The sequence below is a fragment of the Cibotium barometz genome, chromosome 24 (assembly GCF_041138505.1).
Source record: "Cibotium barometz isolate CiBa-2024 chromosome 24, ASM4113850v1, whole genome shotgun sequence".
NCBI lineage: Eukaryota > Viridiplantae > Streptophyta > Polypodiopsida > Cyatheales > Cibotiaceae > Cibotium > Cibotium barometz.
In genome coordinates this window covers 9,808,124-9,827,128 of record NC_141069.1, presented here as the reverse complement: position 1 = coordinate 9,827,128, position 19,005 = coordinate 9,808,124, and the positions used below count along the sequence as shown (strand labels likewise).

General features: G+C 44.6%; 1 protein-coding gene across 1 annotated transcript in view; it reads left to right on the top strand.

Moving 5' to 3' along the window:
• Positions 1–3,114: 3,114 nt before the first annotated feature.
• The window catches only part of LOC147624889 (LMBR1-like membrane protein), a 57,860-nt gene continuing 41,969 nt past the window's right edge, over positions 3,115–19,005 (top strand). The window contains exons 1-2 of the mRNA XM_086818130.1: positions 3,115–3,478; positions 3,620–3,714. Coding sequence (XP_086674256.1) covers positions 3,311–3,478; positions 3,620–3,714 — 263 coding nt within the window. The 5' untranslated portion in view covers positions 3,115–3,310. The remainder of the gene's footprint in view (positions 3,479–3,619; positions 3,715–19,005) is intronic.

The following is a 19,005-nucleotide window of genomic DNA, read 5'->3' as shown; positions in this document are numbered from 1 at the left end:
GATATCTCAAAGTCCAAGTTCTATGTGAGCCCCTTGGACATTCCATGAGATGACCTTCATGATTTCATTATTTTTTGTCACTTCCTGGTAATCGGCATCCTAGTCTCTAGGACATAGATGATAATATCATCCCTCTTAGGAAATAATGTTTTTATATCTAAATCCAAGATTTGCTTCTCTTTATTTGTATTGTCTTTCACTTGAAAGTGGAGAATTTCTCTAGTGATCCTATACTCAAGAAGGAGATTATGTACTAAGAGCCGTCACAACATTCTACCAATCCTAAGTTTGCCCATAGGTACTATGGTCCATTCCTAGTACTTAAAAGGGTTGGCGATTTGGCCTACAAGCTTGAACTTCCCTCTTTTATGAGAATCCACAATGTGTTTCATGTATCCAATCTCAAGAAGTATGTGGGTTCTATACCTAATGAAGGGGAAGAGCTTCCACCTATGGATGAAGAGGGTGATATCATTTATGAACGGGAGAGGATTGTAGGAGGAAGAAAAAAAAATTGAGGACTAGAAGCAGAGGAGTTCCTCATTAAATGGAAGCATTTATCTACGGATGAGGCTACATGGCAACCACTTTCTTATGTGCAACAACAAGGGTTATCATTGGAGGATGTGGTTTGACCATATTGCATTTATGGGATTTATAACTCCTATGATGGAAGGATTTGCAAAGGTTTTCGATGACTACATGGGTTGTCATAACAATCCAGTATATATCAAGAGCACTTCTTTCATGTTTTGATGATCTAGTTCCACATCGACTATGCTATGGATTCATGAAACCTCTCTATGGTTCATATGACATGGCTACTTTTGGAGATCCTTCCATAGCATTGCGGTTACGAACCTTCACTTCTCATTGTTGTATATGTGAGATACGATGATTGTACACATTTTGAGGAAAAAATCTATGGGAAGGAATGGTTTGTAATAAAGTAGTAACTTTAATAGTTGGGCTTAGGATTATGGCCATTGGGCTCAAGTATAAAAGGGCACATGGACCCTCATTTATACCTTTTGATCACTTGACTTTTGAATGAACCATTGAGCCTTGAGCTACCACACTTTGGCTTATGAAATCGCTAAGGCATTATGTGTGTGATTCTTGCTAATTACATGCTAGTCTACATGATGATTTGTCCCATTTCTTAGCTTGATTGTGGTTGATTACATGTGATTCTCCATTTTAGCCCATAATTGAAACTTCATGATGTGGGTGCTTTGTGCTTCGTCTGTTGCGTCCTCACTCCATTGTCACACCAGAATGCTTCATTGCCAATGGGATGAAGGAATAGTTTTTTATGCTTAGATGGAGGCAAAAAGAGGTACCCTTCACGATGGTTCTCTCTCACAAAATGTGGAGGAAGAAGGAGAAGCTAATGCAAGAGGGAGTCCTACAAGCAAGTATATACATGAACAAGGGGAGCTCACAAGTATCCTATTGCAAGGAAATGATTGTGCTTAGTGTCAAAAATGAATTATATATAACTGACTAGTTTTCACACTAGGCCAACCAAACTTAAAAATGGTCAATTTCTATTACTAGTCTTAAGCAAATATATACACGAAGTCCTTAGACTTTCCTTATTTAACATTAAGCTCAAAGTAAGGCTTCTTTTTAATGTTTCAGTGCCGTCTTACAAAGTATAAGTGCTAGTTGAGAGCACCTTACAGTAGATCACAAAAGTGAAACCATGTTAACCTATGGAGTGGTTAACATCTTGCTTAATGTATCTGCCGAGAGAGAGAGAGAGAGAGAGAGAGAGAGAGAGAGAGAGAGAGAGAGAGAGAGAGAGAGAGAGTTGTTTGCTTTTCCTCTCAAGTTATACCTTTGAGACAGCTGGGCATAAGAAACAGGAGTTTGACAAGTGCATAGCTGGAACATCCTCACCGAGCCTTTTGAGAACGACACGATATTTTAGTAGTTCAGTCAATAACTCGGGCATTCAAAGAAACTTGGAGTTTTACAAGCCTGAGTTAAAAGAATATATAGATTTATTTCACGAGATTTAAGATATGTAATGATGTGAAGCATTAATAGTCTATTTGGGACCATGCAATTTATCTAGCACATAGAAGAACATGTATGAATAACTTACCTTTAAGGATTGCAAGCTCTTTAATAACTTACCTATAGAGATTACACGCCCTTGAATAACTTACCTATAGAGATTACATGCCCTTAAAAGGAAAATTACGAGTAGAACATCTTGGCAACACATCTCAAGGGATGGATCATGCACCTTTGCTAGATTCCCTTATACTTTACAAAGCAATTACTACTTATGCATATTGTTGTTTCCTAGTTTGGTCTTTGCATGTACGCTATGCATCTACATGTTGACACATCATTGTCCTATAGAATTTCCATGTTCCTTGCACATCAACTATATTAAAAAACATCACATCGTTAAAGTTTATAAGTTGATTCTTTTTTATATTGTTGTTTAAAGGCTTACATCTATTTGGTGTGTGTGATGCAAGGAGTGTGAAGTGGTATGCTATCAAGCTGTACGCTATATGATTTTAGTGAGTTGAGAGGGCAATGAAACAATAGAGAAAATGAAATTTAGTAGGGAAATCAACAAATAAAAAGACAACAAACATATACATGGCATTAGTTCAAGAGTCAAGCATTAAAGTTAGGCTTTGGATTGTTTTAACATGTTTTTTTTGTGGTTCTGTCAGATGGATCCTCCTCCTCATGGGTGAGCCCATGAGATAGATCTAGCTATACAATATAAGAAACATTTTCTCGTGTAAGAGGGGGATTTTATGCCTTTTTGTGATGTTTTGAAACTCCGAAACCCTCCCAACAACCCCGCGTCTTCCTTCTCTCTTTCGTGTCAATTTTTCTTTTGGGGTTTTTAACTTTGAGAGTTGGTATCACATTGAATCACTGAAAATAAGATACATAATGTTTTTTCATATTATTGTCACATGACAATCTACGTGCTGTTGTAGTGGTCTTTTGCACTGTCTATATGTTAATTGACTTAGCTTCTTCAATTTTTGTCTTACAAAACAAACCACTACCCAAGCACACTACACTAGATTAGTATTCTTGTTTAATAAGAATACCCTTAAAAATAAAATGAAATGCCTTGCGACTGTGTCGGGCAGGGCCTATACCCGAGGTCCACCATTTTCGCTGCCTGGCTCTCCCTGCTCTCGCTCTCTCGGGGTCCTGTAAGTCCTCTGTTTATTGTCCTTCACACCGCTCAATTACAAGGAGAAGTGGTCGCCTTCCCTCTACCCCCCCCCCCCCCCCCCCCCCCCCCCGCCCCCCCGCAACCATGTGGATGTTCTACGCGATCGGCATGCCATTCACTCTGAGCATCGTGGTGGCCACTCTGAGGTACTTTGCCGGGCCGGATGTATCGCGCTACGTTCTCACGGCCGTTGGCTACGCCTGGTTTTGTTCTCTCTCGATCATCGTTCTCGTTCCAGCGGACATCTGGACGGTATCTCTCTATCTGTGTGCGTGTGTGTGTGTTGTTGGGGCGGGTTTTTCAATTCTGGATAAATCGTATACAGTAAACGCATGTAGTTACCCATAGATCTCTCAACGATCCAATCTGAGGCCTGGGCTTTGTTTTCCACAGACTCTCTCATGTGGCCAGGCCGTCTCATGTGGCAGCAAGACAGGCATCAACCTGCTCTGGAGTTGGTCGTATTGGAGTACCTTTTGTCTTACCTGGTAAGCTTGGCATTCAAGATTTTAGGTTCCATGAGCTTTTGTTTGAACTTTCAACTCCAGTCAATCTTGCAAGAACCGATTGTGATCCAGTGTTATATTTCTTGGATTAGTTTTCTTCTTGTCAGAATGTTGGTCCATGAAAGCTGGTCGGCCTAGCCGTAACATGTACATGCCATATTGGCTTTTTTAGGGACCAAAGGAAAAGCTCCATGGCCAGAACAAGGAGATCAGTCTAGTTACAATAGTGGGCCAAACAAGTGCAATAGTAGAAAGTATTGACCTTTGGGAATTTAGCTAGTCCCGATCTGTTCAGGGCCAAGGGGATTTTGTGCTAGGGAGAGGAAGTCACGGGCACTTGACTGCATCCCATTGTTGACAAATTCTCTAGCGTAACAAGGAGCCACATCTTGGTAGTAGCCTTGATACAATAGAGGGAGGCGAACAGCATTGCCCTTCCTGACCTAAGGCATTTAGCCTTCAAGCAGGCATTGTCTTAACCATTGTCCTAAATGATTTTTTTTGTTGTAATCACCCTGTCTGAATGTTGTGTTTTCACATGCTCAAGGTGTCACGTGCACACCTTAATCTCATGTGATTCAGACATGCTTCCCACTTGCAGTTGCCTTTCAGGCAAGATCTGAGGGTGAGTATGGTCTGATTTGGCCAGGTTTGACAGTCCAATAGGGGGTTGGAGATGCCGAGGATGTGCACCAATGGATGGGACACAAGTTGGACACAATATGATCATGTTAATAACCTTTTGGATGATATTTTTGGGTTGGAAAAGGGCTGACCAACCAGCATATGACTTTCCATCAGATTCTTATTGAAAGGTAGGTCAAGGGTCATTTGAAGGCATCCATTGGCCAGAGTTTGCAGGACTAAAAGCAAGATATTCTATGGTACAAAAAGGTGTACAAGTCTTGGCTAGCATGGTTGCCCCATCAAAAGGTGTTCTTGACTCTAGAGTCCTAATCTAAGCCTAAGTCTAGTGACCAAGCCCATGGGAGGTTGAATGATCTACCCAATGAGCTATTGGTGCCTTATATGGGCCTTGGACCACCTCATGGACTGGCCAACCTGCTCTTGGCCAGGTCCATGGACAGTAAATCCTTATATGTTGCAGCCGATAGAAGTATCTCTTCCATGCATTGGCCAACAGCCTCCAGACTCCTCCACAGGGTGTTCTTGCTCATACAAGCTGCACCAACTCCTAAGTCAGGTTCAAAACTAGTTCTAATTTGGTTCTTTATCTTGTTGCCTTTCAAGGATTAGTCCTGGGATTAACATGTACATGTGCATGCACATGACATTCCCCTATGCTAAACTTGATGATGGGATTCCAACTTCTGTTCTTGGATGACTATCATCATCCCATTGTCTATTCCTAGAGTCCCAAACCTGTCATCCTTCCCTTCCTGGTAACCTTTTCACCGAAAACCCTGTATCCAATCCACTCCAAATCTGATGAAGATCCATACATCTATTCCATCTTGTCTCCTAGCCCTTTATGAAACCGGCCTTTAGAAATCTGACGGGCGGTGAAACAAACACTCGTACACAAAACACTTCATCACCCATGGGGATCTGGAAAAGGAAACAAACAGGGGGAGAATAGGACCATGGATCTCTCAAACCCTTTCCCAAATACCATATGTCCTTCCCTATAGTCACAACTTGCATGTAACCTCGAGAAAACTAGAACCTGCTCACATGAATCCAGAGACATGCTTTCCATATGAAACCAAAGACCTGTATCCGATAAACCATAGACCTGTATCCCATAACCATAGGCGTGTTTCCTCCATACCAAAGTCCTGTTTTCTCTCGAAAACCAATGTCCTGTTTCCATGACAGATAAACCCACCTATGCACCATCCAATCACGGTGCCAAAAAAAACCAGGGTTGTTTTCCATAGCACCAAGTGAAAGAAAATAGAGAACCTGAAAGCAAATCCCTGATAGAAGTTCGACACGAAGAGAAATCACACCATCTCTCCATGAACATTGTCCCGTGCATCTGTTCAAAGTCTCTCGTACTTACCATGGTACACAAAAAAGAACACACCGGGCTCTTATGATGAAAAAGAGAGGTTATACAGTGGTCAGTTGTCTCTGTCTAGCAGCGCCTCCCCCCTTGTTTCGCCTGCAATCTGCCTGACTGGCTACAACTGCTTGACGCCTGCCTGGCTGCTCGTTGCTGCCCGCCTGGTCGCCGAGAGTCTCCGGCTTGGTTGAAGCAGCAGCGCTCCTTTTCTCGCTGTAGTCCATACGCAGCAGTAGTGCCCCTTTTGCTGGCTGTAGCCCATACGCAGCAGCTGCCTGGTCTTCCACACGTGCAGCCGCCTGGCTGCTTGCAGCCCGCCTGAACCACACGTGCAGCCCAACTAACAAGTCTGCAACCTTGTGCCACATGCCAGCGTGATCGCCCAGGAGGATGCGCTGTACGCCATGCGCCACAACTCCACGCGACGACCTGTTGCTCCTTTAGGTCCGCCACCCTTCGCTTTATAAAGAGGCGATTCGCTTTTCTCAAAAACGCCAAAAGCAACATAACGAAAACGTATACTTCAAAAATAATATTTTTAAAGTCATCAAAGGTTTTAAAAACCTTATAAACTTAAAAATCCTTTTGTTCCTTTCTTTAAAACCTTTTGTCCTCTTCACACGTGGGCTGGCCACATACATGGGAGACCTTTTCAAATCCAAACTGATGCCTTTCACACTGTCCATCCCCTGCCAGTGCCCACCTGCTTGTTGTCCAGAGGGTCGTAACATACCCCTCTCTTGAAAAATAGCAAGCGTCCTCGATTGCACTCAATAACACAATAAGCATCCAATGAGGAAAGAGTCCCCATATGACAAAAGCAATGCCCCTCCAGTGCATCTGGGTGATGAAACAATCATCCTGGACAATAAGGCCACCCTGTCACATCGAAGCGACAAGCAACTCTTGCTTGTTCCTTCAGAACTTGCAGCAAAAGTCTAAAACCAAGTGGAAACACGTAACCTGTGTTAGCCAAAAACAAAACTATGCATCATTCTACATATGACAAACATATGCATGACACATGCATTCGCAAACAATATGCTCCTCATGATGCTCTACCTACTCCAAAATAACAGTCTCAGGGTTGCTTGCAAGCCTTACACCCATGGATATCCACGACTGGAGGTACAACATGAGCATATGAAAGCACTCATTGCATCCAAACAGTACATCCACTAAGTACTTTCCATATATGTTCCTCTTGATGCTTTACCCACTCTACACATGGCCATCCCGCAAGAGTCACACCTAGTGATACACCATGAACATAGTAAAGTACTTGATGTATCATACCAATATACATGCATCTCATCCTGACACATCCAGAGTATTACCCATGTATTCTCAATGGGTACCACGATCCAATGGCACTAGAATACCATAATACCTCAAAAAGTGTATAAATACATGCACAGATAGATAGAGTTCAATCCATATATCCATGAACCAAACCAACTCTAGGACTGCTCGCAAGACTTATGCCCTCCATAGAGTCTCGAAGTGTTAGCTCAGGTCTCAACCAAACCATGCCATTCCAAAGGAGACCAACTCCACAAATAGCATCATCTCAATATCCAATTGACCGATCATGTGGTCAAGAACAGCTAGAACCATATGACAAAGATCAACATCCCAATTTTCCTCAGTCATACCTTAGTTCCAAAGGCAAAAACCATCCATAGTTGCAGTTATAGTTCATGGTGCGGCCGACTGTGAACCATACCCAACTTTCCCATCGCATGTGACTAGTACACAATATCATAGAAGTCCCATAAGCAGATGTACTGTCAGCCTCAGTACCTTCAGGTGAATACAAAGATGTCACCAAGCGACTCCTAAATGAAAAACTGAGCCTGTCTGTAACAAGGGAGCGGAGGTGCTACCCCCCTCTTTAGCATCAGGCAATGCTCCAGACCCATGCTCTCTTGAACCTGAATGAGCCGTAACAAGAGTCGGCTCCAACTCAAAGGCATCATGATAAAGATGCAATACCTTAGGTGAATCTGCTAAGTCACCCTCCTCTAGACCCATGCTTTGCTGAACCTGAATGAGTCGTAACAAGAGTCGGCTCCAACTCAAAGGCATCATGATAAAGCTGCAATACCTTAGGTGAATTTGCTAAGTCACCCTCCTCCATCCACTTCGCATGTCATGTGCACAGTGGGTATCTACCGTGTGCTATACGCATGCAAGACTAGTTTCGAGGCTTGGGGAAGCTTGGAACTAGGCAGGCTGATTGACGAGCTGAGTTAGGGATATACTAACGGGCGGGCACCCAAGTATGGACGGGCGGGTGGCCAAGTGTGGACGCCCGATGACCGGCCAAGAGCCTATAAAAGGGTGGCCAAGGTTAGTTATTATAATATAGAGAGTCTCGCGAGTTTGTGAGAGCTCTATGGTCTTGGAGCCTGGATCTAGTGCAGACGTGCACCTGCTTTATGCAGCCGAGGCCGGCAGCGATCTCGAGGCCCGCGAGGGTAGCTTCGTGGCGGTATGGGACGTCACGAGGAGGAGATTGGTCGGTACGTCAACCTAGTTAGCTCAGCTCGTGGCTCGGTGGGGACAGCCAAGACTGTGGGCTCGCCCACGGCTGTCATGGTTGGGAGGTGAGTCAGGCCTGCACCCCCTTGCTTGTTCGTTGTTCGTTTGTTTGCAGGATTCGAGTTTCGAACCAAGATCGATCACGAGGGAAGATCCGTGGGGATTTGACAGTGGTATCAGAGCATACCTCGTGAACGAGCAAGTCGGTAGGTAGAGAAGAAGAGGTCGAAGTACGGTATGTGTTAAAAAAGCTTGCTGTTTTTTCTGTACATACTGCAGTTTTCAGAGTTTTGTATGTGTTTTTTCTTCATCAAAGAACCCCATGTTGATGGGAGATGGTAGGTTGAATAAGGTTGATTGCTTTTGCAAAGAAGAGCCTGTTTTGTTGTGCAGTCGCATAACTTGCAAGGAGAGAAAACAGAAAAAAAAGAGCGAAAAAGCATGTTGATTTCGTTGCTTTTTTGAGCACGTGAGCGAAGGAGAGCAGCGTTTGAGAAGGTGGCATGTTGGCGGGATTTGCACGCTGGCAGGTTGGGACAGGTGTCGCTGGCGTTGGGCCATAGGCGGCTGCAGGCACCTTAGGCCTGCGCAGCCAGGCGGCCAAGGCAGCTTGCGCAGCCAGCCCAGGCAGCGCTGGAGCGCCTACGCCAGGCAGCTAGGCTAGCGCAGCCAGCCCAGGCGGCGCCCAGCCAGGCCTTAGCGTAGGCGGCCCAGGCTAGCGCTCACGCCAGCAGGCTAGCGCCCAGGCAGGCCAGCGCCTAGACCAGCCCAGGCCGGCGCTCTAGCCATGATCCCTGGTCTATACAGGCGCAGGTGCAGGCGAAGGTTGGCGCAAGAAAGCACATGCGACGGCAGCCAGCACGCCGGCGGTCGAATCCAGGGGGGAGGAAAAAAAGAAGAAGAAAAGCTACGTTTTTTTAGCCTTCGTTTTTTTTAAGAATTTAAAACTTTCAAAGTTTTAAAAGATTCCTCCAAGGTTTCAAGGGTTCCAAAGGTTTCAAGATGTTTATTTTTTTTTAAAGAAAAGCAAATATATATATCCATATATATATATTAAAATATATATATATATATATATATATTTATTCAAAAAAAAAACACAAAAGCTAAAGCAAAAGCTAAGCCTAGCTTTTCGAGTTTTTTTTTTTGGCTTTTGGGAAACCTTTATAAACCCCCTCACGTGGGCTTCTTGCCACACATCTCTCGAGTTCTCAAGTTCTCGAGTTCTCAAGTTTTCAAGCTCTCAAGCTCTCGAGTTCGCTCGCACTTTCATTGTGCAAAGATCGACTTTTCTCTCCGCGTACCCTCTTCACGATGTCGACCCAAGAATCAGAGTTGGAGCCCCTCGTGGAACGCGAAGGCTTGCTGGCTACGGAAGGCACTGATGCCGATCTTTTTGACGAGTTTGTGTCAAAATCAGATTTCCAAGAGTTCAAAGTAGCTCTCGAAGCTTCTTCAGCGGAACGTCAGGCACAAATCGCAGCCCAGATGCAGGCTTTGCAGAACCCCATCGCTCTATTGACCACTACCCTCTCTACTTTTTCGGGAATGGATACCTTGGCTTCTGCTTTAGGTCCCAATATTACTCCGGAACCGTTCGGGGGCGAGCAAAAGCAGCGAACCAAGGAGATCGTGGACACTTGGCTACATAAGTGGCAAGTTCACTTTCAGTTTCATCCATATGATGATGGAAAGAAGATACAGTTAGCAGCAGGTTTCCTGTCCGGCAAAGCTTTGCTTTGGTGGAAGGAATTGAACCCAAAGCCAACGACTTGGGCACAATTCGAAGACATTTTCAAGAAAGAATTCCTCAAGAAAGAGGATGACTACGATGTTGTTGCCCGGTTTTCAGCTTTGACTATGACCTCGCAGCACCTCACTTATGAGGTCTATCTCCAGAAGTTTCGTGACTTGCAGATGAAGGCTACAAAGATGGATCCCACTACTCTTTTGGGATTTTTCGTAGCTGGTTTACCAGACTCGTACCGATTACAGGTTAAAAATAACAAATGTAAAACATTGGACGAGGCCATTCATTCAGCTCGTATCTATGATGATACGATGGTCTCTTCCAAGTCAAAACCCGTTACCGAGCAGGGGAACAAGCATAAAAGAAAGTTCTCCGCACCTATGGCTAACACGACTGAAGGCAAGTCTTCGGACCAACCTTCGAAGAATTCAAGTTCGACACCAGCGAAGAAGAAACGACTCCTTAGGGCTTTGAAGCTCAAGAAGGAAGGACGTTGTTTTATCTGCGAAGAAAAAGGACACATGCGTAATGAGTGCCCGAAGAAAAAGGGTACCAAGTCAAACGCAGGACCCAAACCAAAGGCAGCTAACCAGTTGTCTTTGACAGGTACGTCAATTACTGTACTTTCTCGCCCTAGTACTTGTTCTGATTGTCTGTTCAATTCTAAGGTATTTGGCATGCATGATCTTCTCCGAGTTTATGGAGAAGTGAATGGCCATAAAATTCACATTCTTTTAGACCCTGGCAGTTCGCATAACTTTGTTAACTACAAACTTGTGCAGAAATTGAGTCTTGACACGACACTCAGCGACAATACCTATGAGGTACGTCTACCTGCGGGCAGACAAGTTTGGGATCGCAAAGTGGAGATGCTTCCAATCCAGATTCAGGACTACAAAGATACTTTGGAATGCTATGTCATGTATCTGGAAAATGTAGACTTGTTATTAGGGATTGAGTGGTTTAAGACTCTTGATGTCCAGATAGATTGGTCTAGTCATATTTTTTCTTTTCAGCATAGGGACACCAAGTATAGTATTTTAGGTGATTGTATCCATCCCTCTCAGGGACCTCTTGTAAATACAATTGATTTTGGAAATATAATGAATTCTTCTTTGTACACCGCTTTCCATTGTGTATTGATTCCACTTTCTTCTTTTCTCATCCCTTCCATGGATGTGAATGAATTAAGTGTGTTTGAAAGCAAAGAATTACAGAAGATACTTGATTCATTTCAAGATGTATTTCCTAAGGAATTGCCATCGGGTTTACCACCTGAACGGGCAGTAGATCATCATATTGACTTGATCCCTGGTGCTCATCCTGTGAGTATTCCACCTTATAGGATGAGCCAAGCTGAGGAAGATGAGTTGGCTAAACAACTCGAAGATTACTTGAGGATGGGCCAGATCCGTCCAAGTAAATCACCTTGGGGTGCACCTGTGTTGCTTAGGAGAAAGAAGGACAATACTTGGAGAATGTGTATAGATTACAAAAGATTGAACAAGTTGACAATTAAGAACCGTTATCCTTTCCCTAGATCAGATGACCTAATTGACCGGTTAGCAGGAGCGAAATATTTCACGAAGATAGATTTGCGTACTGGCTATCACCAGATACGTATTCATGAAAGGCATGTCGAAAGAACCGCTTTTCGGACTAGGTATGGCCATTACGAGTTTCTCGTATTACCTTTTGGGTTAACCAATGCTCCAGCCACTTTCCAGCAAATGATGAACGATCTTTTTCGTGAACATTTGGGGAAATTTGTGGTGGTGTTCCTGGATGATATTTTGATTTATAGTCGTACTCTTGAGGATCATGTCAGACACCTCACGATTGTCTTAGCTATTTTAAGACAGAATCGACTATATGCCAAGATGAGTAAATGTGAGTTCTTTATGACCGACATCATTTACTTGGGACACAAGATCACTAGAGATGGATTGAGCATTGACTATGACCGAGTTCAGAAGGTTTTGGACTGGCCCATACCACGAACAGTGAAACAACTTCGTTCTTTTCTCGGTTTTGTTGTTTTTCTTAGGAAATCTGTACGGGAGTACTCTCAGCTCACACTACCGATGACCGACTTATTGAAAGGTCGTGGACGTAAGTCCAATCAGCCTATCACTTGGAATAACGATTTGGATATGGCCTTCAGACTTTTGAAAGATAAAGTCAAGGAAGCACCTATCTTAGCATTGCCTGATCCTAGTCGGCCTTATGTTCTTGAAACTGATGCCAGTGACTATGCTATTGGGACTGCTTTATTTCAAGATGGTAGACCGGTTGCTTTTGAAACTAAAAAGCTAGACGACACTCAATCTCGTTGGCCAACCCTTGAGAAGGAGCTTTATGCTGTGATTCATGCTCTCAAGGTTTGGAGACATTATTTATATGGCTCCAAGTTTGTGGTATTGACTGATCATCAGTCAATCAAGTATGTGTGTGATGCGGATGATTTTGAGAGGCAGGAAAGCTCGTTGGGCAGAGTTAATGCAAGATTTTGATTTTGAGATCCGTTATCGGAAAGGGTCCATGAATAATATTGCAGATGCGCTTAGTCGGATTAGAGAGGTGAATACTTTGTCGTTCACCAAGATTTCTATTGACTTATTTCAGTCATTGAGAGGGCTTTGCAGGACTGATAGTTATTTTGGTCCATTTTGGCAGAAGATCCAGGACGGGAGCTCATTGATTGACCAAGACTCGGTGACTGCGCAGTCTACCATTCAGGCTGCAGGAGGTCAGTGGATGATTCGGAATGGTTTACTATTCCGTAATGACAAAATTTGTGTACCACAGATCCCGGACATTAGGTCCAAGATTCTGAGGGAGTGTCATGACGCCCCTTCTGCTGGACACCCTGGAGTACACAGGACACTATCTTTAGTGAAACACACTTTTTATTGGCCGAAGATGAAAGGGTATGTGGAAGATTATGTTCTCAAGTGTCAGATTTGTCAGGCAAATAAAGCTGAACGCTTTAGACAGGCTGGGTTGTTGCATCCTTTGCAAATCCCAGGTAATAAATGGGAAAGTATTTCCATGGATTTTATTACCGGATTGCCAAGAACACATCAAGGCCACGATCTATTTGGGTTGTGGTAGATCGCTTGACAAAGATGGCTAGATTTTTACCGACCCGGAAGACTATTACAGCTACGCAATTAGCTCGGCAGTTTATCGAGCAATTGTTTAGACTGTACGGGTTACCGCAGGACATAGTCAGTGATAGGGACTCTAAGTTTACGAGTGACTTTTGGAAGCTTGTTTTCGAGAAGTTGGAAACAACTTTGAATTTGAGTTCCTCAGATCATCCTCAATCTGAAGGCCAGACTGAAAGAGTGAATCAGATTTTGGAGGATATGCTTCGAGCATATGTATCCAAAAGACAAAGTTCATGGGAGGATTATCTTCCTATGTTAGAATTTGCATATAACAGTACTAAGCATACGAGTACAGGGTTTAGTCCTTTCATGCTTATGTACGGTTTTCAACCAAGATCACCTGTTACAGTAGGATTCTTAGGACTTCAGCATGATGCAGCACGTAATTTTTTGCAAGATATGCAGGAAATGTTACAAGTTGCAAAGGAATCTATTAGAAGTGCTCAAGACCGAGACAGGTTTTATTCTAATAGACATCGTTCACCTAGAGAGTTCCCTGAAGGAACGATGGTGTATTTGCGAGTTCCGAAAGATTCCGAGACTTTACGGACAGGTAGATCTCCGAAATTACCCCCTAGATACTGTGGACCATTTCGTGTTACACGACGGATTGGTTCAGTTGCATATGAATTGGATTTGCCTTCTCATGTGAAAGTTCATCCTGTATTTCATGTCAGTAGACTTAAGGAAGTGCTGGGTGGAGCAGATCAGTTAGTTACTCCTCAAGAAATTATAGATGTCCAGGACATGACATTTGTTCTGCACGAACCTGAAAAGATTCTTGGATTTCGTGAACGAAGATTGCGTCATACGCTTATCACGGAATACAAGATCAAGTGGAAGGATCGTGTTGAGGAGGACGCTACATGGGAGACATTGACTTCTCTTCAGAGAGATTACCCTGGCTTTTTAGTGAGCTCAGGAGTGAGCTCTTAGAGGAAGGGGAGTATGTCATGTGCACAGTGGGTATCTACCGTGTGCTATACGCATGCAAGACTAGTTTCGAGGCTTGGGGAAGCTTGGAACTAGGCAGGCTGATTGACGAGCTGAGTTAGGGATATACTAACGGGCGGGCACCCAAGTATGGACGGGCGGGCGGCCAAGTGTGGACGCCCGATGACCGGCCAAGAGCCTATAAAAGGGTGGCCAAGGTTAGTTATTATAATATAGAGAGTCTCGCGAGTTTGTGAGAGCTCCATGGTCTTGGAGCCTGGATCTAGTGCAGACGTGCACCTGCTTTATGCAGCCGAGGCCGGCAGCGATCTCGAGGCCCGCGAGGGTAGCTTCGTGGCGGTATGGGACGTCACGAGGAGGAGATTGGTCGGTACGTCAACCTAGTTAGCTCAGCTCGTGGCTCGGTGGGGACAGCCAAGACTGTGGGCTCGCCCACGGCTGTCATGGTTGGGAGGTGAGTCAGGCCTGCACCCCCTTGCTTGTTCGTTGTTCGTTTGTTTGCAGGATTCGAGTTTCGAACCAAGATCGATCACGAGGGAAGATCCGTGGGGATTTGACATCGCATCCATCGGTGAACTTCACAAGATAGCGACGGGAAACTTTACCTTGTACCTTTCTTTCCTTGTGTGCCAGTATCTGCTCGAGAATAAGAACCTCATCAAGTTCCTTTGGCTCTAACTGAGCCTCATCTGATATATCCACAGGCACCCAAAACATGCTTGTACTCCACCCAAGTGGTAAGCACAAGTCCCCAATGAAGTATAGTAGATCACCACCGCTAAACATGGAAAGAAGCTGCCTTCCGAACCCCATGAAGCCTCCGTGAAGATACCGCTGGTGACAAAATGTCGAAAGTCATAGCCTTCAACCCATGTTTTGCACCATAACACTTCAATTGCTTCTTGTTTCTGGCTGACTACTTTCTGTCCTTGGTGTCTTTTCTCCTGAGCCTCATCTTAAGCTTTTGCTCTTCACCTCATATAGGCAAAGACACAATCCTGTACTGTCTCCTGTACTTCCTTTTCACTTTCCTCATGTAGAAGCTTTTGATGTGACAACCACGGGCTCGCCTCCTTGAGAAAGTCGACGATATCCCGGCGATGGAACCATGAAACCAACCTTCAGAAATCTGACGGGCGGTGAAACAAACACTCGCACACAAAACACTTCATCACCCATGGGGACCTGGAAAAGGAAACAAAAAGGGGGAGCTAGAGTGCTCCTGCAAATAGTACAAGGACACCGATTGGCCCCAAAATGCAGTGGCGTCCCTTGTGCTATTTCTTTACTTGATCAAAAATTTGAGTACAAAGTACAACTTGTAGAATCCTTTACCAATAGGATCCCTCGAAGCTTTCACCCAGGACTTCCAAATAAAAACTCTCGTTATTACAGCAAAGCATTCCATAGAGAAGGCACACCTGTACAACACCTCCCTGCTTGAAAAGGTCTTCTCCATCGCTACCATGGATCTCTCAAACCCTTTCCCAAATAGCAGTAGGGCTGAACCAAACCATATGTCCTTGCCTATAGTCATGGCTTGCATGTAACCTCGAGAAAACTAGAACCTGTTCACATGAATCCAGAGACATGATTTCCATATGAAACCAAAGACCTGTATCCGATAAACCATAGACCTGTCATGTGCATGTTTGCCCATGGACATATCCTGACGCTAGTCCAGAAGGGGCAGCCAGAAAAAGATGATAAGAACCAAAAGTTGGAGCATAAAGTGCTGTTTTGGCTAGTGTGGACTAGGAGAAGGGGACAGGGTTGGCCTGTCGGCTGCAAGGAGGGTACTGTCGGCTGAACCAGATGAGAGGCAGCTGCAGGCACATCAACATTTATTGAGAAATCTGCCAGTCGGCTGGCCGACCTGCAGTTGGCCAGTTCTTCTATTGTCCAAGAGCCTATATAAAGGCATGGATGCTCATTATGTTGGTCATTCACTCCACTAGGAGTGGGTCAAGTACTAGGCGTATTTTGGGTGTTTCACCTTTTATGAAAAGGCAGCCTATGGTTGGAGATTTAGGGTACCTTTTTGTACCAGATGAATATACTGAATTTCCGGCTATCTCTCTCTCTCTCTCTACTCTCCCTTCTGTCTACGTTTTTGCATCAGCATGTTCTAAGTGGTGTTTAGGGCTGAAAGAAGACTCCCAGAGCTTCTGCATGTTACATTGGTATCAGAGCATTAGGCTTAGCAAACCTAAACACTGATTCAGTCCCATATGATGGTGTACAGGTCCAAGGTACAAGAAAGTGCACGGGTACGAAGCCCAAGGCAAGGAACACAAGATCGGGAAGATGCTGGCTGTAGCCCATATGTAGCAGCCGCCTGGTCTTCCACACGTGCAGTCGTCTGAACTTCCACACGCGGAGCCCAACTAACAAGTCTGCAACCCTGCGCCACATGCCAACGTGATCGCCCAAGAGGATGCGCTATATGCCATGCGCCACACGACTCCACGCGACGACCTGCTGCTCCTTCGGGTCCGCCACCCTTCGCTTTATAGAGAGGCGATTCACTTTTCTCAAAATCGCCAAAAAGCAACATAGCAAAAACACATACTTCAAAAATAATATTTTTAAAGTCATCAAAGGTTTTAAAAACCTTATAAACCTAAAAATCCTTTTGTCCCTTTCTTTAAAACCTTTTGTCCCCTTCACACTTGGGCTGGCCACATACATGGGACACCTTTTCAAATCCAAACTGATGCCTTTCACACTGTCCATCCCGTGCCCGTGCCCGTGCCTGTGCCCACCTGCTTGTTGTCCAAAGGGAAAAACACAAGGTCGTAACACCTCATGCCCTGTCTCTGAACACTTTCTCTGGTCTTCTTTTCTTGAGTATTGAGTTTGGCACTCTCACTCCACCCCTTGGACGATCATCCTCCCTTGGAACCGTTGCCTGAAAGCCTTTCCTGGTGTGCCCCAAGTGGCACCCGACTCACAGGATTGCCATTCCCCTTGGGCCATGTGGAACACCACCAACCAACCTCCTGGGAACTTTTTCCATGTCTTGTGTTCTTTTCCTTGGACGGTGCTCCTTCATCTGGGACTGAATCAGTGTTAGCCATGCTGAACCTGATGCTCTGATACCAATGTCACATGCGGAAGCTCAGGGAGTCTTCTTTCAGTCGTAAACACCATCCTGGAACAACCTGATGCAGAACACAAGCGAGAGAGAGAGAGAGAGAGAGAGCCGAGTTTCAGGATATTCTATGGTACAAAAAGGTGTACAAGTCTTGGCTAAGCCCATGGCTGCCCCATCAAAAGGTTTCTTGACTCATAGAGTTCTAATCTAAGCCTAAGTCTAGTGACCAAGCTCAATGAGCTATTGGTGCCTTATATAGGCCTTGGACCACCTCATAGACTGGCCGACCTGCTGTCGGCTAGGTCCATTGACAATAAATCCATATATGTTGTAGCCGGTTGCGACAGAAGTATCTCTTCCATGCACTGGCTGACAGCCGTTTGACTCCTCCACAAGGTGTTCCTTGCTCATACAAGCTGCACCAGCTCCTAAGTCTAGTCCAAAGTATCTCTTCCATGCACTGGCCGACAGCCTCCCGACTCCTCCACAAGGTGTTCCTTGCTCATACAAGCTACACTAGCTCCTAAGTCTGGTCCAAAACTAGTTCTAATGTGGTTCTTTATCTTGTTGCCTTTTCAAGGATTAGTCCTGGGATTAACATGTACATGTGCATGCACATGACATTCCCCTCTGCTAAACTTGATGATGGGATTCCAACTTCTATTCTTGGATGAATATTATCATCCCATTGTCTATTCTAAACTTGTCATCCTTTCCTTTATGGCAACCTTTTCATTGAAAACCTTGCCCGGTCTCCAATCCACTCCAAATGTGACGAAGATCCATACATCTGTTCCATCTTGTCTCCTAGCCCTTCATGCCTTGTCCTTGAACACTTTCTATGGTCTTCTTTTCTTGAGTATTTTTGGAAAATGCTGAATGCTGTGGTTAAGAAGTGTGGCTTTGGAACTCCAGAGTTTCGAGGGTTCGTGGCCGACGAGGCTAGTGCTAATTGGTTAGCTGTGCGGTCTGTGTATAATGGTGGTGCTAAAAAGATCATGCATGGCAAGGAGAGATCTTGAGTTTTCCACCACTAGGAGCATAGCATGATCAATCATACAAAGAAATGTATATGTGTATCCTCTTAGGAGGACCACAAGATTTTGTGCAGAAAATGGTAAGAAGCCCCCATAGAGGTTGCTGCCGAATAGTGCAAGCAAGAATTGCAATAGTTTTGGTGAAATAATCATGTCGTGGAGGGACAGATTCCTTGGCTAGCATGGTAGGGCCTTCCATTGGGGGTCATGGTTTCTTACTCAAAATGATTATGGCTTGTTTGTGCCAACAACAAATTTGGCCGAGGCAAAGCACTCTAGCATGAGAGTAAGTGTGGGATTCAAAAATCACATTTCCTTGTATGAAGTTGTTGGTGCAGATTTTTCCTTGGCAGTTTTGCGAAGCTCAAACTACCATGCATTTCCTATAGGAAAGCACTTGGGAACTGGTCCACAGCTAGAGGACATACGAGACAAGTTCTGTAGTGGGGAGGTTGCTGCATCCTATGGTAAAAAGCTTACTGATTTGGCTAATTCAACAATGGAAGAGGCGGGCATCAACTCTCCTGAGATGCGGCGTGTTCATAGGGAACAATGTAGTGTGCAACGTAAGCGGCCAATGTTAAATACTCCACGTGTTGTTCTTGAGAATGATAGTCACAGGCTAGAGTACGTGACCGTAATAGTGAATCAGCGAGTGGGTCCACGTGTGCCACAAAGACAATTTAGTA